This window comes from Anser anser (assembly GCF_964211835.1).
Source record: "Anser anser genome assembly, chromosome: 25".
In the NCBI taxonomy this organism is placed as follows: Eukaryota; Metazoa; Chordata; class Aves; order Anseriformes; family Anatidae; genus Anser; species Anser anser.
In genome coordinates, this window is record NC_139746.1 from 1,442,675 (window position 1) to 1,458,395 (window position 15,721).

Below are 15,721 nucleotides of genomic sequence, written 5' to 3' on the forward strand. Positions count from 1 at the left end.
TCCCTGTCGGTCTGTCCCCATCCCCAGCTGTCCGTCCGTCCCTGTCCCCATCCCTGTCCATCTGTCCCCACTCCTGTCCCCACCCCTGTCCGTGTGTCCCTGTCCGTGTGTCCCATCCCTGTCGGTGCGTCCCCATCCCCAGCTGTCCCCCCGTCCCCGTCCCGGTCCCGGTCCCGCTCTGCTCGGGGCTGAGCGCGGGGGTCCGGCGGGGCGGGCGCGGCGGGCGGGGCCGGCGGCGGGGCGGGATCGGCTCTGCGGCGGCCGCACCGCACCGCACCGCACCGCACCGAGCCGTGCCGAGCCGTGCCGAGCCGTGCTGAACCGAGCCGAACCGAGCCGAGCCGTGCAAAGCCCCTCCGGCCCCGCCGCACCGCTCCCAGCCCCGCCGGACCGGGCCGGGCCGGGCCGTACCGAGCCGAACCGAGCCGAGCCGGGCGGACCGGAGCCGCCGCGCCGGGACCGCGCCGGGCCGGGCCGGGCCATGCGCTGAGGCCGCCGCGCAGCCCGCAGCCAAGGGCGGATCCCGGGCAGGACACGGTGAGGCGGCGGCACCGCAATGCGCCCCGCGGGGGGACCGGGAACGGGGCCGGGGGGCGGGCGGGGGGGGCCCCCGGCAAGGGCAGGGTTCGGCCGGGAGCGGGGCGGGGACCCGGACCCGCCCCTGCCCCTGTCCCCGTCCCTGTCCCCATCCTCCAGCCCCATCCTGCCCCTCCAGCATCCTCCTGCTGCTGCTCCTCCATCCCCGTCCCCCTCTCCTCCATCCCCGTCCCTCTCCTCCCTCCCCGTCCCTCTCTCCATCCCCTTTCCCCCTCTCCTCCACCCCCTCTCCCCCTCTCTTCATCCCCGTCCCTCTCCTCCCTCCCCATCCTGCCCCTCTCCCTCCCTCCACCCTCATCCCCGGCCCCACATCCGCTGTTCGTCTCCCCCGGCGCTGGGGGGGCGCTGAGCTGGAGGATGCGTGGGGGTGCTGGGGGTGCAGAGCCCCGGCAGGATCAGGCCCCATGCCCAGGAGCAGGGGTTTTCACAGAGCGAGGGGCTGATGGGGGGCCAGGCAATGCCACTGGGCCCAGGAGCACCCCTGGGTGCTGCAGAGGCCCCATCCTGCCCCCCCAGTGCCCCACGCCGTGGCAGTGGGGCCGAGGGCACCTTTGGCCGCGCCGCGGGCAGGTGGGACCGGCAGGTCCGAGGTCTGGCGTCCCCAGGCACCGGCTCAGCCACGGCCTCTGCTCCGTGTCCGCGTGCCCACGACGCCTCCGGACCCACGGGGGCATTTTCCTGCCCCGTGCTGCAGGACCCAAAGCGGGACGGGCTCCTCGGTGCCAAGGCCACGGCGATGGGCTCCTGCCCCAGCCACGTGCGCGCCCGGGTGCCTGGGGACGTGCTGGGGCACCGGGGGCCTGCGGGGTCCCCTGGATGCGCGCGGGGCCAAGGGAGCTGGGGCACCCATGGGAGCAGGACAGACCTGACCCCAAACCCAGCCATCCGAACCCAAACCGTGCCCTGGTGCCCTGCTCAGGTGCCCGTTCCCATCCCTCCGAGTGCCTTTGGGATGGCTCCTTTGGGAACGCAGCCCCACGGCAGCCTTAACGTCTCCAAACCATCACGCTCTGCCTGGGGAGCCAAGATGCTCCTGCACGCGCGGAGACATCTCGTGGGGACCTGGCAGGCCACGAGCCCGTGGCCGTGTGTCACCCGTGGCCGTGTGTCACCGTCCCCCGGTGCCTGCAGCCCCGCTCTGTCCCCGGGCTGGGAGCGGAGCGGAGCGACGGCACGGGGCAGCGCAGCAGGCGCTGAGGGCTGTGCGTGAAATGGCACCTCCTTACGCAGCAGATCCGGCGCCGTGGCAGAGCCGGAGGGGCTGCGGGCGCCACTGGCTCCTTGCTGGGCCGGGGGCTGCCCCACGGCGCTGCTCCCGCTGCCGGGGGTGCCCGCCGTGACCCCCCCCCTCTGGCAGCCTTGGCCGCAGCTGCTGCGCCGGTGGCCGCGGCTCGGCCATATGGCCGCAGCATGGGGGGGCTGGTAAAAATAGCGAGAGCTGCTGCACCCCGGGCGGGCGGGCCAGCGCCATCCCGCCCCGCTGCCCGGCAAGGGCATCCCAAGGGCAGGGGGAGGCTCGGCACTGGGGGGGTCCCGGGACCCCCCCGCTCTATCCGGGATGTCAGCACCGTCAGAGCGGGGGGATCGCAAGGGGCTGCGGGGCTGGGGGGTCCCTATTGCTCCCCCAGGCTGGTGCAGGGGGTTTCCGTCCCGAAGCCCCCGCTGGCACCGTGACGCGCGCCTCTGCCCTCTCCTTGCAGCGGCGGCAGCTTCTCCGGGGCAAGATGCCGGAGCAGAGCAACGACTACCGGGTGGTGGTGTTCGGCGCCGGCGGCGTGGGCAAGAGCTCGCTGGTGCTGCGCTTCGTGAAGGGGACGTTCCGGGACACCTACATCCCCACCATCGAGGACACCTACCGCCAGGTGATCAGCTGCGACAAGAGCGTCTGCACCCTGCAGATCACCGACACCACGGGCAGCCACCAGTTCCCGGCCATGCAGCGCCTGTCCATCTCCAAGGGCCATGCCTTCATCCTGGTCTTCTCTGTCACCAGCAAGCAGTCCCTGGAGGAGCTGAAGCCCATCTACCAGCAGATTGTGCAAATCAAGGGCAGCGTGGAGAGCATCCCCATCATGCTGGTGGGCAACAAGTGCGACGAGACCCAGCGGGAGGTGGAGAGCAGAGAGGGGGAGGCCGTGGCCAAGGAGTGGAAGTGCGCCTTCATGGAGACCTCGGCCAAGATGAACTACAACGTCAAGGAGCTCTTCCAGGAGCTGCTGAACCTGGAGAAGAGGAGGAACGTCAGCCTCACCATCGACGGCAAGCGCTCCAGCAAGCAGAAGAGGACAGACAAAATCAAGGGGAAGTGCAGCGTCATGTAGAGCCCCGGACTGGCCCGCGCGCCCCCCCCGGTCTCCCCTCCCTCCCCCCCCCCACGGCCGGACATCGGCGTCGCAGCGGGGCCGTCCCCTCGCCCTCCCCGCGCTCGCCGTGGCCGTGCGGGGAGGCTGCGGCGGGTTGGCGGCCCCAGGTCTGGGGGGCGACGGCGGGGCTGGGCCATGGACCCGTGGGGACATGGACGGGGACACGAGGCCGGGCACGCGTCCGCACACCGCAGCACAACCGGACACCGGCACACGGGGACGGGGGCGGCGCGTGGGGACCCCGCCGGGAGCAGAGCCCGGGGCCACGGACCAGGTCCTGGCCCCCCCAGCCCACCTCGGTCCCCGTGCATGAGCAGGACGGTGCAAGGCAGGGGTGGCGGTGTCACCCCCCAGGTGACAGTCACACCACTCCCGGGCTCTCCCCGTGCCCCTTGCTGTGCTCTTCCCTGGGCAGGAGCCCCCCCAGCTGCACCCCGCTGCCCGCAGAGCCCCCAGCCCCATCCCCAGCGCCGGCCCCCCCCTGCCCCCCGCAGCCCGGAGCCGCCAGCCCAAGCACAAAGCATCGGGTCCGACCGAGGTCCTGACCCAGCACAATCCTGGCGAGCTCGGATGCGGAGCCCCCCCCCCCAAAACCCCCACCGGCCGTGATGCGGTCGGGGTCCCCCCCTCTCCTGCAGCCCCCCCCCCCCATCCCCAGCACCCCACGGAGCCCCAGCTTGTTCCCCCCCGGCCGGAGCGGGGCCCCCGCGCCGCCAGCAGCCCCCCCCCGTCCCTGCGGGGTTCGCCCCTCGCTCCGGCCCCGCTCCCCCTGCCCCGGGGCCGTGCAGCCCCCACGCCGCGGGGGTGCCAAGAGCGGGGCGGCCCCCCCCCCCACCCCCCCAGTGCTGCGCCCGCTCCCCGCTCCCCCGGCGTTTTACAACACGACCCGACCGACCAAGGGACGAGGTGACGTGACGATGTAGCCTTTATTCTAGAAATAGTCTTCCTTCAATAAAGAGATGAGAAACGCTCCCGCGTCCCCGCGGAGCGGCCGGACCGGGGGGGCTCGGGCCCTGCGGTGAGCCCCTGGGGGGGGGAAAAGGGGAGATAAGGGGGTGTGCAATGCGTGCGTGTGTGCGTGCACGTGTGTGCGTGCGTGTGCCTGTGCAGGTGTGTGCGTGCACGAGCGCTCGCCGTGCGCACCCGCGTGCCCGCGCATGGGGGGGCCGCCGGTGGGTGCCCCCCCGCTGCCAGCGCGGGGCTGGCGTCCCCGTGGGGAGGGGGTGGGAGCGCGGGGCCTGCGTCATCATCATCATCATCATCATCATCATCATCATCATCATCATCATCGTGCCAGTTGCCACGGCAACCATCTGCTCCCCGGGCGCTGCGGCCGCGTGGGCACGCGGGTGCGGGCGGGGGGACTGGGGGGGGAGCGGGGCCGCACGGGCCGCAAGGGCCTCGGCAAGGGCACGGCTCTAGGGGGATGGCACGGCCCCGTGGGGATGCCACGGCTCCGTGGGGTTGTCACAGCCCCGTGGGGATGTCACAGCCCCGTGGGGATGCCACGGCCCCGTGGGGATGCCGTGGCTCCGTGGGGATGTCACAGCCCCACAGGGATGTCATGGCCCTGCAGGGATGTCACGGCTCCATGGGGTTGTCACGGCCCCGTGGGGATGCCACGGCTCCGTGGGGATGTCACGGCACTGCAGGGATGTCACGGCCCCATGGGGATGCCACGGCTCTGTGGGGTTGTCATGGCCCGGCCCCGTGGGGATGTCACAGCCCTGCGGGGATGTCACGGCCCCATGGGGTTTTCACGGCCCTGCAGGGATGTCACGGCCCCATGGGGATGTCATGGCCCCGTGGGGATGTCATGGCCCCGTGGGGTTGTCACAGCCCTGCAGGGATGCCACGGCTCCACAGGGACAGGCACAGCTCTGCCAGGACGCTCACGGGTCCGCGGGGTCAGTCAGCACCATGGGGACAGGCACGGCGCCCCGGGGATGTCACGGCACCCAGGGGGTGTCACAGCGCCCTGGCACCAGCCGTGGGAACCGCTCCCGTGCCCCGTGTCCCAGCAGGTGAGCGGGACGGGCGCATGGGGGCACGGGGACACCCGGTGCTGGTCCCCACCCGCTGGGACCCCCGGGGTGGCGGAGGCCTGGGCCCGGCTGCAATGCTCACAGGTATCCATGGGGGGGGGGTCAAAAATCCCCAAATCGGGTCTCGTGCACCAAAAGCCACCCAGGGTTACAGCCGCCCTGCTGCGTGTTCAGCCTGGGGACAAAATCTGGAAGTCCTGCCCCCGTTCCTGTGCCCCTCGTCCCCCCCGTTCCCGTACCAGCCTCTCCCCCATGTTCCGTTTCCACCTCCAAATGGAAGCAGAAAGAGGGGCCTGGACCAGGCCCCCCCCCCGCCCCCCCCCCGTCCTGGCTTAGTTTTTCCTCCTCCAACATCAAAGCACCGTGTGGGGCCGAACTGCGGGAGATGGAAACGGGCTCGGGCATTAGGGACACGGCACGGCACGGAACGGCACGGCATGGCACCCCACAGCACCCCGCGGCACCCCACGGCACGCTCCTCCCCGTGTCCGTGGCCTTGGGCCAGGTCTCAGCATCCCCGGGGCAACACGAGGGGGACGAAAGGCTCTTTGGGGACAAACTGGGCAGAACTGGGGGCTGCTGCCCCGGGGGGCCGTGGTCCTGCTGAAGCTGGGGGGTGTCCCTCGGGGTGTCCATCAGGGTGCTCCTTGGGACGCCCCTCGGGGTGCTCCTGGTCCCGTGGGGTGCTCCTTGGGACATCCCTCGGGGTGCTCCTGGTCCCTCGGGGTGCTCCTGGTCCCTCGGGGTGCCCCTGCTCCCAGCGATGGTCTCTGGCTCGCGGGAGGGCCGGGGCGGCTCTGCCCCCTGTGCCCTTGGGCTGGGGGCACCCCGAGCCCCCCCAAACCTGCGGGAGGCAGCACCCGGGGGCTGGCGCGGCCCCTCGATTCCTGATCCACGAGCAGCCAAAAATAAATTCGGTCGGTTTTGAGACCCACAAAGAGCTCCGGGGCCGGAGGGGGGTGTCACACCAGGCCCCCCCCCCCCCCCGGCGTGTGGCTGGAGCCGCAGGGTGGCGGAGCCATATGGGCGCAAACGGGATTAGGGGAATCGGCCTGCTGCCCGCTAACGGGATTAGCGCTCCGCAACCCGAACACCGGGCTGCGAACGCCCAGCGCTTCACACCACTGCTTCTCCAGTGGCAACTGGTGCATACTGGTGCATACTGGTGCACCCCAAGAACACGGCCCCCACCCCCCGCGTGCCCCCCGGGGCCGTGCTCCTCGCTGCACCTCGAGCCAGGCCCCGGTGGCCGGGGAACCACAGCCCCGATTCAGGGCATTGTGGGGGGGGGCCGCCGGGCTTCCTGCGCCCCGTGACTGCCGCCCGCCGCTGATTCACCCGCCGGGATTTTCCCCTTGTCCCCCCCCCCGCTGTAAAACCACGGGGGGGGGTTGGTTGGGGGCTGCGGGCGGCTCAGCCCCCGGTGCTGGGGGGGGGCTGCGGGTCCCCTCCTGCGTTGGTGCGAGGCGAGGGAGCCCGGCTGCCCTGCGGTGCTGGGGGGCACCGGGTGGCGGGGGGGGGGTCCAGCTGGATTTCTGCCCCCCCCCTCCACACCCCCCCCAGGGCAGTCAGGAAGGCAGGAGGAGCCGGAGGCCGGGCAATGGTGACTCAGAAGGACGAGGAAGGGGCCCGCAGCCCTTCCTCTCCCTGGGGGGGGCCTGTGCAGGAGGGGGGGGCACGAGGCGAAGCCAAGCATGAGGCCCCCCCCCGGCTGCAGTACGAGAGATGGGGGGGTCCCGGGCTGGGGTCTGCGGTGGGGGCCCTGCACCCTGAGCACCGATCCTGCACCCACGGCCCCGCTGCTGCCCACCGGGCCCAGTGGGGGCACAGGGTGGTGGTGGGGGGGGACACGGGCATGTGCTGAGCATCCCCCCCCAGCCAATGTCCCCCCCCCCCAGGGGCTCAGAGTGGCCGTGGGGGCAGCGGGCAGGGCAGCGCCGGGATGTGGGGGGGTGGCGCTGGGGTTTGGGGGGGGGGGTGGCATTGGGATCGGAGGGCAGTATTGGGATTTGGGGGGGGGGTCAGGACTGGGAATTTGGGGGGGGCACTGGGATTTTTGGGGGTGGCACTGGGATCGGGGGGCGCAGTATTGGGATTTGGGGGAGCAGTACTAGGATTTGGGGGGCAGACACTGGGATTTTAGGGGGGCACTGGGATTTTGGGGAGAGAATGACTGGGACCGGGGGCAGTGTTGGGATTTGGGGGGTGGGGGGGGGGGGCAGCAAATGGGTTCTGGGGGGGGGGACATTGGGATTTGGGGGTCAATACCAGGATGTAGGGGGGGCACCGGGATTTGGGGGGGGCAGCACTGGGATTTTAGGGGGGCACTGGGATTTGGGAGGGGGCAGCACTGGGATTTTGGGGGTCAGCACTGCGATTCTGGGGGGGCGGCACTGGGATTTTGGGGGGGCACCACCGGGATTTGGGGGCACCCTGGGCTGCTGCCCCCCCCCCCGGCACCCCCCTCATTAATATTAACGCTCTCATTTACATAGCCCCGCCCCCTCCCCCCGCCCCGCGCTCCCATTGGCCACCCGCCCCGCCGCTCCCCAACCCCCCGCCCCCTCCCTCCCTCCCCCTCCCTTCCCCGCGCCGCCGCCTCACCCTAACCTGCTGGCCGCTCCTCGCCCCGCCTCCTCCTCCCCGCGCGCCCCGCTCCGAGCTCTCCCATTGGCTGACGTCGCTGCCCGTCAGCGGCGGGGCGGCCGGGCGCCCCCGCCCTGCCCGCGCCCGGCGGGGCCGCCCAGCAAGCTGCGTTGCGCGGCAGCGGCTGCTGGCTCCGGCGGCGGCGGCGCCTCCCCCCCCCCCCCCCGGTGCCCCCCGGTGCGCGGCCCCCCCGGGACCGGTGAGGAGCCGTGGGGGGGGCAAACCGGCTGGGGGGGGGGGCGGGGGGGGCGGTGCAGGCCGCGGCCTGGCGGAGCCCCCGGGCCGAGGGCCCGGTGGACGGGGGGGTCGTGGGGGGGGAGGGGGGAGGGGGGAGGAACGGGGGGGGGGTTGGGGAGGGGGGGGCACCGGGCAGGTGGGGAGGGGGCTAAGGGGTTTTGGGGGGGGCTAATGGGGAGGTTGGGGGGCTTGGGGGGGGGCGCTGGGGGGCCGGGGGGGGGCTTGGGGGCTTGAGGGGGGGGCTGGGGGGGGCTGGGGGGGGTTGGGGTTGGGGGTCGGGGGAGGTCTGGGGGGGGTGGGGGGGGCCCTGGGGGTGCTGGAGGTTGAGGGAGGGGGGAGGGGTTAAGGGGAGGGGGTCTGGGGTGGGGGGGTCACGGGGGGGGTCAATGGGAGGGTGTAGGGGTGCTTTTGGGGAGGGGGGGGGCTCTGCTGGGGTCCCAGGGTCTTTGGGAAGGGGGGGGGGGGGCTGGGAGGGGGGTGCGTGGGGCGCTTGGAACCCACGGGGGTTTGGGACCCGGCGGTGGGGGGGGGTCTGGCGGGGCACGGCGCCAGAGCCCCCCCTTGGGGCTGGGGGGGGGGGCGATGCCCCCTGGTGGGGTCACATCTGTGTGAGTTGGGGGCGCCTCGGTACAGGGGGGGCTGCGGGGGGTCGGGGTGGAAAGCAAGGGGGGGTCCCATGGCGGGGGGGGGGGTCCTGTGGCGGGGGGGGTCTGGTGGGGGTCAGTGCTTGGGGGGTGTTGTGGTGTGAGACCCCAAAAGGGGGGTAGCCGCGCTCCTGGTGCCGCAGACAAAGGCAGGAGCCCCTCTGCCCCCCTCTCCCCCCCCCCTCATTATTACTAATCAGGACAAACGAGCCGCAGGTGCCCCGTAGGAGGCCCAGGAGCGGGGTCTGGACCCGCTGGGCACCCGAGGCCCGCCCTTGGGTCCCCTACAGCCCCCCCCGGCAGCGGGGACACGGGGGGACACGCGGTGCCCCCAGCGGGGTGCCCCCAGATGTGGCCCCGGCCCCCACCTGCGGCCGTGAGCACAAAGAAACGCCGGGCGCTGCGGCCGCTCGGAGCCGCTCCTCGCCCTCTGCTTGTAAAGGAGGGGAAAACTTGCGGGTTTTAGGGTGCTGGGTCGCATTTAATGTGTTTTTTCTGGGGGAAAACTGGCAGCCTTCGGGGTCGTTTGTGGCTGCGGCCTCCTCGCGAAGCTGACCTGGCCGCTGCGGCCATCGCTACCGGCGGGCGAGCCGACCTGCGGTACGCCGCAGAAGTCGGTAACTTGATCTTTAGTCGGAGCCCGTGAGTAAACTTGAGGCCTTTTAGGTAATTGCTGGGTTTCCCTAACGAGCCGCTCTCCTGCGAAGCGTATAGCACCGGGGGAAGGCCTTCGTCCCGCGGGGTCTCGCCCGCTGCTGGCCTTGCGCTGCGCAGGGCGCCCAAGTCTGGGCTCCAGGTCAGCACGTGGCCCGAAAACAGGCCCACGGGAGCCCTCGGCCCCGTCGGTCCCGCTCTGGTTTCCAGCCAGCCTAGGGGAAAGCACAACCCAAAATCTGTATCGATGCGTTGAAGCAGGGCTTGTCGTCCGAGGGGTCGGTTCCCTTCCGCCGCCCGCAGCTGCGGGACGAAGGGGAATCGCCCTTCGGGGGATTGCTGGGGGATTTAGCGACCGACCCAGGAGGCGCCTTGACACGGAGCTGCCGGTTCCCCTCCTGCCTCAGCACCGAACCGGCATTGCTGCAGGTAATCAGCGCTCCGTGACACGGGGAGCTGCCTCGGCGAGGCGTCGTCCCCGGCGGGCACCGGGAGAGCAGTGCGCCTCGGCTCAGCCGGGCGCGGAGAGAGCGGCACCGGGGGCCGGTGACTCAGGGCTCCGAGGTTTGTTCCCCGCTCTCGCACTTCCCCCCCGCGGCCGGCCCAACTTGTGCCTTCCTGCCTCGCTTCCTTATCTGCCCGCTGGAGATAACCGCGCTGCCCCGGAGCGCGTTCGCCTGCCGGGGCTCGGAGGGGAGGCGGGCGCCCTCCTCCTGCGCCCGCGAGTTGCCGTCAAACCCCGTTTGGTGGGGCGCTGGAAGTCGCTGCTCAGCCGGGAGCAGGGGGGAAGTTTTCTTTGGCGCCTTCGGGAGGAGGTGGCGAAGGGCAGGGCTCGAGCTGTCGTTTCCCAAGCGCCTTCTTCTGCCCCTTCAGCGATGGAGCTCGGATCCGAAGGAGGGTTTGGTTCGGTTCTCCTGCACTCGTGTGGGCTCCGGACGGCTCAGGAATCACGGGGGTTTTGGTGCTGCTCGTCAGGAGGCTGCGGGGAGCAGCGAGGCCGGCCAGTGGGGACGGCAGCCCCGCTGCGTCGGTGCTCGGGAACGGGGCAGGGTGACCCCGAATCGGCGGTTGTGTACAGAGCAGGGAGGTGGGCTGTAGCCGTCTGGGGGTTCTGGCGCGGGGAGGGCAGAGCGAGAGAAAAGGGGGCGATAGGATGCTGGTGCAGGGTCGGTGGTGTGGTCTGAAGTCGGGTGCTGAGCCCCCAAGGTAAAGCTGTTGGGCAGGGCTGCCCGTCGCGGTCCTGCCCTCCGGCTGCGACGGCTCCGGCGCTGCTTTCCCCACCTCTACGAGGAGGCAGAGGGATGGGGATGCGGAGGTAAGCGAGCTCTGGAGTGGAGAGCTCTCTGTAGCACCTCTGCTGCTGCTCAAATACCATTCGCGTTATTTAATGCGTTCAGTTACGGAGCAGGAGTCGTGCAGGAGGATGGAGCGAGGGGCAGCACGCGTGGCGGTTAGCTGCCCGCAGGGCAGGGGAGCTGATGGGACGTGTTCCCGTTCCCCGTTACGGGTTTCCTAGCTCGGCGTGCAGAGTGCCAGGAGAAACAAAAATGGGAAGGGAGCAAAACTAAAGGACAACGTAAATACAATTCCCTCCCGCGGCGTGGCTTGACCGCTGTTACAGTCAGGACAAACCAGCGAAACTGCAGAGACTTTAAAAAAAAATCAGCGTTTCACGTTTACCTGCTCGGTTTGCATTTAGAAATAAATGGCTGGAACTTAACAGGCGAGGGGCTGGAGGGGCTGGACCTTGCTTTTGGGCTGCCTGCTGCAAGCGCCAGGCTGCGGTGGCCTCGTGTAAGCAGCAGCTCATTTCGGGTGGCTCTGCCCCATCCCTCGGTGCCAGCTCTGGCCGTGCAGATTTTGCTGCTGCCATCTACGCGTCCCCTGCCATCATCCGCGCGTCCTGCTAAAAGGCCCCTTATTGAAACGCCCGAACAAGCGGGGCATTGTGCAACACGCCCGTGTTTTCGTTTTGAACGCCCCTTGTGAAAGTGAAAGCTGTGCCTGCTGGCTCGGGGTGCTGCCTCCCTCCCGGCAAGCCCCGCCGCTCTACAAAATACCCGAAAAGCCCCGGGAGAACCGGAGCTGAGGCTGGGCACGACACCAGATTTGTTTGGAAGGGCTGAATCTGGCGAGCCGCCGGTTGGTTCTCCATGCTGGGGGTGGTCAGCGCACGTGGTGGAAGCAGATCTCCGGCTTAATCCCTGTTTTAGGGGTGTAGGAGCTGGACTTTGGCAGGAAACGAGCTGTGAATTCGGGTGATTCTTCAAACTCAGACGTGTCAGAAATCTCCGGTAGTTTTGGATTACGTTTTCTTAAGTGGGTGGGTAGGGATTGGCTGCGACCTCACGAAAAAAAAAAAAAAAAAGGGAGGAAATTCAGGCACGCTGTTAGGCTGAGACACAAAACAGGAAATTTAGTTAAGGATTATGCTTTTTCATAATTTATTGCATGTTTTTCCTCGTTCCTGCTAACAGGCTAGAAAAAAGTTGTACCGTACCCTAGCCTGCGTAATCAGAAAGCACGTCTGAATTTGCAGCTAGAGACTTTCCCTGTTGGTGGACCTCTGAGAAGCTGCAAAAGCTGAGAACGCTCGGGTAACTCCTGCTTTGTTTTACTCTCACTCTCTAGAAAGGGGGAGGAAAGCTGGGGAAAGGACTGCGTCAGAGCAGTTTTAAAAACATCCCGCTCCAAAGGCGAGCGAGCGAGGGGAAAAAAACTGGCCCTGGCCCGTGGCCAGTGCTCGCGGTGGGCTCTGTGCTGGTGGGAGGATGGAGGGAGGATGCAGGGAGGGAGAGGGGGCTGGAAGGAGGATGGACAGAGGGATGGACGTGTGGACGTTCCTCTCCTGCCCTCCGGCAGCCTCCCCTCCTTGCCACGCTCGGGGAGCCGCCGGCTTGCGGGGCCGACGTGCTGCTGCTGCGCTCCAGAAGCTCCCTTCGCCTTGCCCCCTTCAGAAGAACGAAATCTATTTTTAAGCGTATAGAATAGTTGGGTGTTTGCTTTTGCGAGCCCTGAAGGCTTTTTGTCCATTTCTGCCTCGTCTGCTCTCGCGGCGAGACCTTGTGCTGTTTTTCCGGCGTGTTTTAACCCTTCTCTGCTTGCCCTCAGATTTTGCTGCTGCGGCTCTGAAACCACGGCGGGGCTGCTCGGTAGATGTGCTACAGAAACTGCTTTTAGGAGATTATTCCTGCTGTAGTCATGGTTATTCTCATTTCCTCCAGTCTAAGGGTAACTTCTTTGTTTGCTGGCAGAGGATCAGTGTTTATGCTCAAATCATGACGTATCGCAGCTTCTCTGCTCGGTTACTCGCGATGAGCTATGGTGCAATTCCCAAACACCGGCGTCGTGAATTTAATCTCACTATGCGACTTCTCTACGAGAAGAGGAGCACAGGCTTGTCGGAGAGCCTCTTTTTCCCTTTTTTTTTTAACGAAAAGTCCTGAGTTAAGGCCAAGAAATGCGATCGTTTTGCTCGTAGTTTTGGAGTTATGTCCAAAACTGTAATCATAGAAGTGGATCCTGAGCCTCGAAACAAAAGTGGTGCTGGTCATCAGGTGGGATAGAAAATGAGCTTCTGTAAAGCACCTGCTGAAGCTCACAGGTGGACCTGGAACTGAGCATATTTTCTGCTTAAGGACCAGAACTGTGGCTTAGAAATGGGGAAAGAAGAGAATTATTCTCTAATTTTGGAGGCATTGGTTTGAAAAGCAGGGAAGGATTAGAAGAGAATAACCGGTGTCCAGCAGCCGAGAGCAGGCAGAGTCCTGTACGACCGAGACCGGAGTTTGGAGGGGAAACAGCAAGACTGGGAATCTGCACTGATGGTCTTTAAACCCTGCTTTTATGTGGCTGAGGGATTCCCAGCTGGTTTTGTTGGCTTTTGTTGGTTTCTTGGGCGTTTGCTGTTAAAGAAGGAGCGCAGCAGTGTACGAGCTGAGAGGACGCTGCACAGCTCCCCGCGTGTTCCTGCTGCTGCCTCGGCTAGGTGAGGGGGGCTGCAGGTGGGGTGGAATTCGTTGCTGGTCTGTGCCATGATTTAAGGTCAGGAAAAGTTGATTTTGGTACAGATGGGAATGAAGACTGGTTAGTATTGTCACTGGAAGACCTCTCTAAGAGGAATGTGAAAGTACTCGGAAGGAAACAACCATCTCATCGTGTCTTTCTCGCCCGTTTGTAGCCCCGTGTGTCAGACCCGTGCTCTGCTGGCTCCGAGCAGCGGTGCTGAGCTCCGGGCAGGGCTGTGCTTAGGAGCCTGCTGCGAATTTCCTTCTGGGAAGAGCAACGAGAGCGCTTTTCTGCCGATTTATGCTGCCGAGGTGCGATGCCAAATTCATTTGTCAGCGCCCAAATACACGTCTTTACGGTCCCTTGTAGAAACTAGTTGAGGTTGGAGAATTTGCTTTAAGGACGGATCTATTAGCGCGTGTGATAAATAGCAGATAGGCTTCGTAAAGGCATCCGCAGAACGGCGTGCGGCATTATGCGAGGACGCCGGGGTGAAAAAAGGATTTCACATTTGTTAGCGTAGATAGAGCAGGAGCTGTTGCGAGTGACAGCAGCGGCTCTGTGCTCGCAGCATACCAATGCCGATGGAACTGGTTGGTTGCCAGACATTAGTCATGGGGCACACCTACTTTGGGAGAGTAGCCCGTGGGTTTAGAGAAGTAATTATTTTCTAACAGCCCCGCGGGGCACGAGCAATTCAGCTTCTGGAGGACAAGGAAGGGCTTGCTCCAGAATATTAGTTAAAAAATTGTGTGCATACGAGCTGCAGCTGGTGGCTACTTGACCAGAATGTAATTTGTCCGGGCATTGTTCCTTACAGGCAGCGTTCAAGACACGAGCTTCTGGAGGCGGAAACAATGGCTGACCCGGTGCAGCTTTTGTGGCTAATTGCGGAGCCGGTGCTGCTCGCTCAGGGAGGGAGCTGCGCTGATTTTGGGTGCGGAGCTGGGCCGGTCCTTGGGCTCGCAGCAGCGCACGGTGCGGACCTGGGGGTGAATGCCCGAGATCAGTGCTGCTGGCTGAACTGGGGTGCTCACGCAGGTCAGCGTCAGGCTCGGAAAAGTCAGCGCTTCTGACGGGTGGCAGAGCTCTTCTCCCTCTGCTTACTAATTAGGTGGTTAACATTCTTCGCCTTATTATCCCACCCTCAGCTTTCCTTTCTAGGGATCTGGGTTGACGCTTTGTAGAGGCTCCTAAGGAGCAATTAGCTCTCACGTTTCTGAAGCCTTCAAGGAGAAGCTGCTCTTTTGGTGCATGTTTGTGAAAAATGTTTGTGGTGCCCGCGCGTGGAAAAAATACGTGCTAGATGTGATTTATTTTTTTTTAGTGTGTTATCCGCTCAGTGTTGCATCATGTTTTTCTGTCTTCTTCATTCACGGATGCTTCTGGGGACAGGTCCAGCACAGGCTGGCTGCGGCGGTGCCTTCTGAAGGACTCCGTTATCAGTCCGCTGCCAGAAGGCAAGGCCCTTGTCAGGACGGAGGGGACAGAGCAAGCTTTCCTGCTCGCTGCCGAAGGACCTTGGTGACGGCGCAGGTCGGGGTGCTCAGCCCGTTCCAGCGGGCTGCGGGGCTGCGGCTCGGTTCGTGGCGATGGTCTCAGCAGCGCCGGGGCTTGCTTCCCAAAGCCCGTTCGTGCAGGTAGAGCCTGGCTTTGCTGGAGAGGGGTCTTCGCCTCTCTTGCGAAAGTTCTTAAAACCCCATGATTTCTTTTAAAAACGTGAAAAGTCTCGTGTTAGGGAAACGTTCTCGCCTTTGGAATAATACCGTTCGGCAGCGCTGGAACGACACGGTGCTCAAAATAGCAGCAGCTGCCATAGGCCAGGATGGAGCGGAGTCGAGTGAGTTGTGTTGTCAGTCATGGGAGCACAAATCCAATTCCACCTGCGGATGAGCATTCCCGAAATAGCAGAGGGTTGTCAACCAACAGAGGAGATGTATTGTGCGCATCTCTTTTGTGCGCTCCGTTACTGCGCTCCCTTCGTACTGCATTAAGGAGAAAAAATTAAAAGTTGCTGTGGTTTAGCTGCAGCTCGAGAGAGTAACCACTTCCTACTCTCTTCAGTAAATAACAGCTGGGAGAGCGTGTTTGGATAGTCGGGTATATGCTGTTATTTGGTAGGTGAAACACGATCTGTCTGCAGGCGAAGCCCTGCTTGCGCTTACCGCTGCGATCCAAAAGCCGGCTGCTCCCGAATTGCTGCTCCCGAGTTTGGGGAGGGAAAGGGAAGCTGTGCCAGCGCTGGGGAGATGCGAGCGTCTCCAGGGCGGTCAGGAAGAGGGGCAGGAAATCTCAGCCGGGGTTTGACAAAGCTGCTGATGGTGTAGGGAATTTGTCGAGGGCTCCCGGTGCACAGAGGGGCTGCTGGGGCTGGTGGCTCAAAGGTTCAGCGCCGTGCGGGTCCTGCCAGGCACCCACGAGGCGTTTTGGGGCCAAAGTCCGCGTGTGCAGGCGTCTCGAGAAGCCGAGGGGTCTCCGGCACAGCGGCTGAGCTCCTGAGGACTTGCTCGAGCTGCTGGCCTCATGC

At 65.8% G+C, this 15,721-nt stretch overlaps 2 protein-coding genes across 4 annotated transcripts in view; both read left to right on the plus strand.

Moving 5' to 3' along the window:
• Positions 1 to 420: 420 nt before the first annotated feature.
• On the plus strand, positions 421 to 3,926 carry DIRAS1 (DIRAS family GTPase 1). Its single transcript, XM_083811161.1, has 2 exons — positions 421 to 537; positions 2,298 to 3,926. The coding sequence occupies exon 2, from the start codon at positions 2,322 to 2,324 to the stop codon at positions 2,916 to 2,918; it is 597 nt and encodes a 198-aa protein (XP_083667287.1). The 5' UTR covers positions 421 to 537; positions 2,298 to 2,321; the 3' UTR covers positions 2,919 to 3,926.
• Positions 3,927 to 7,731: 3,805 nt separating this feature from the next.
• GNG7 (G protein subunit gamma 7) overlaps positions 7,732 to 15,721 on the plus strand; it is a 68,077-nt gene continuing 60,087 nt past the window's right edge. Inside the window, exon 1 of one of the 3 annotated variants that reach the window (XM_083811162.1) lies at positions 7,732 to 7,850. The gene's annotated coding sequence lies outside the window, so the exon portion shown is untranslated. Of the gene's footprint in view, positions 7,851 to 11,402; positions 11,481 to 11,595; positions 11,784 to 15,721 lie in introns of those variants that run through there. The other 2 variants (XM_083811164.1, XM_083811163.1) reach the window with 2 other exon arrangements.

Excerpts from the sequence above, each read along its gene's own strand:
- DIRAS1 (XM_083811161.1), top strand. The coding sequence starts at position 2,322 with ATGCCGGAGCAGAGCAACGACTACCGGGTGGTGGTGTTCGGCGCCGGC.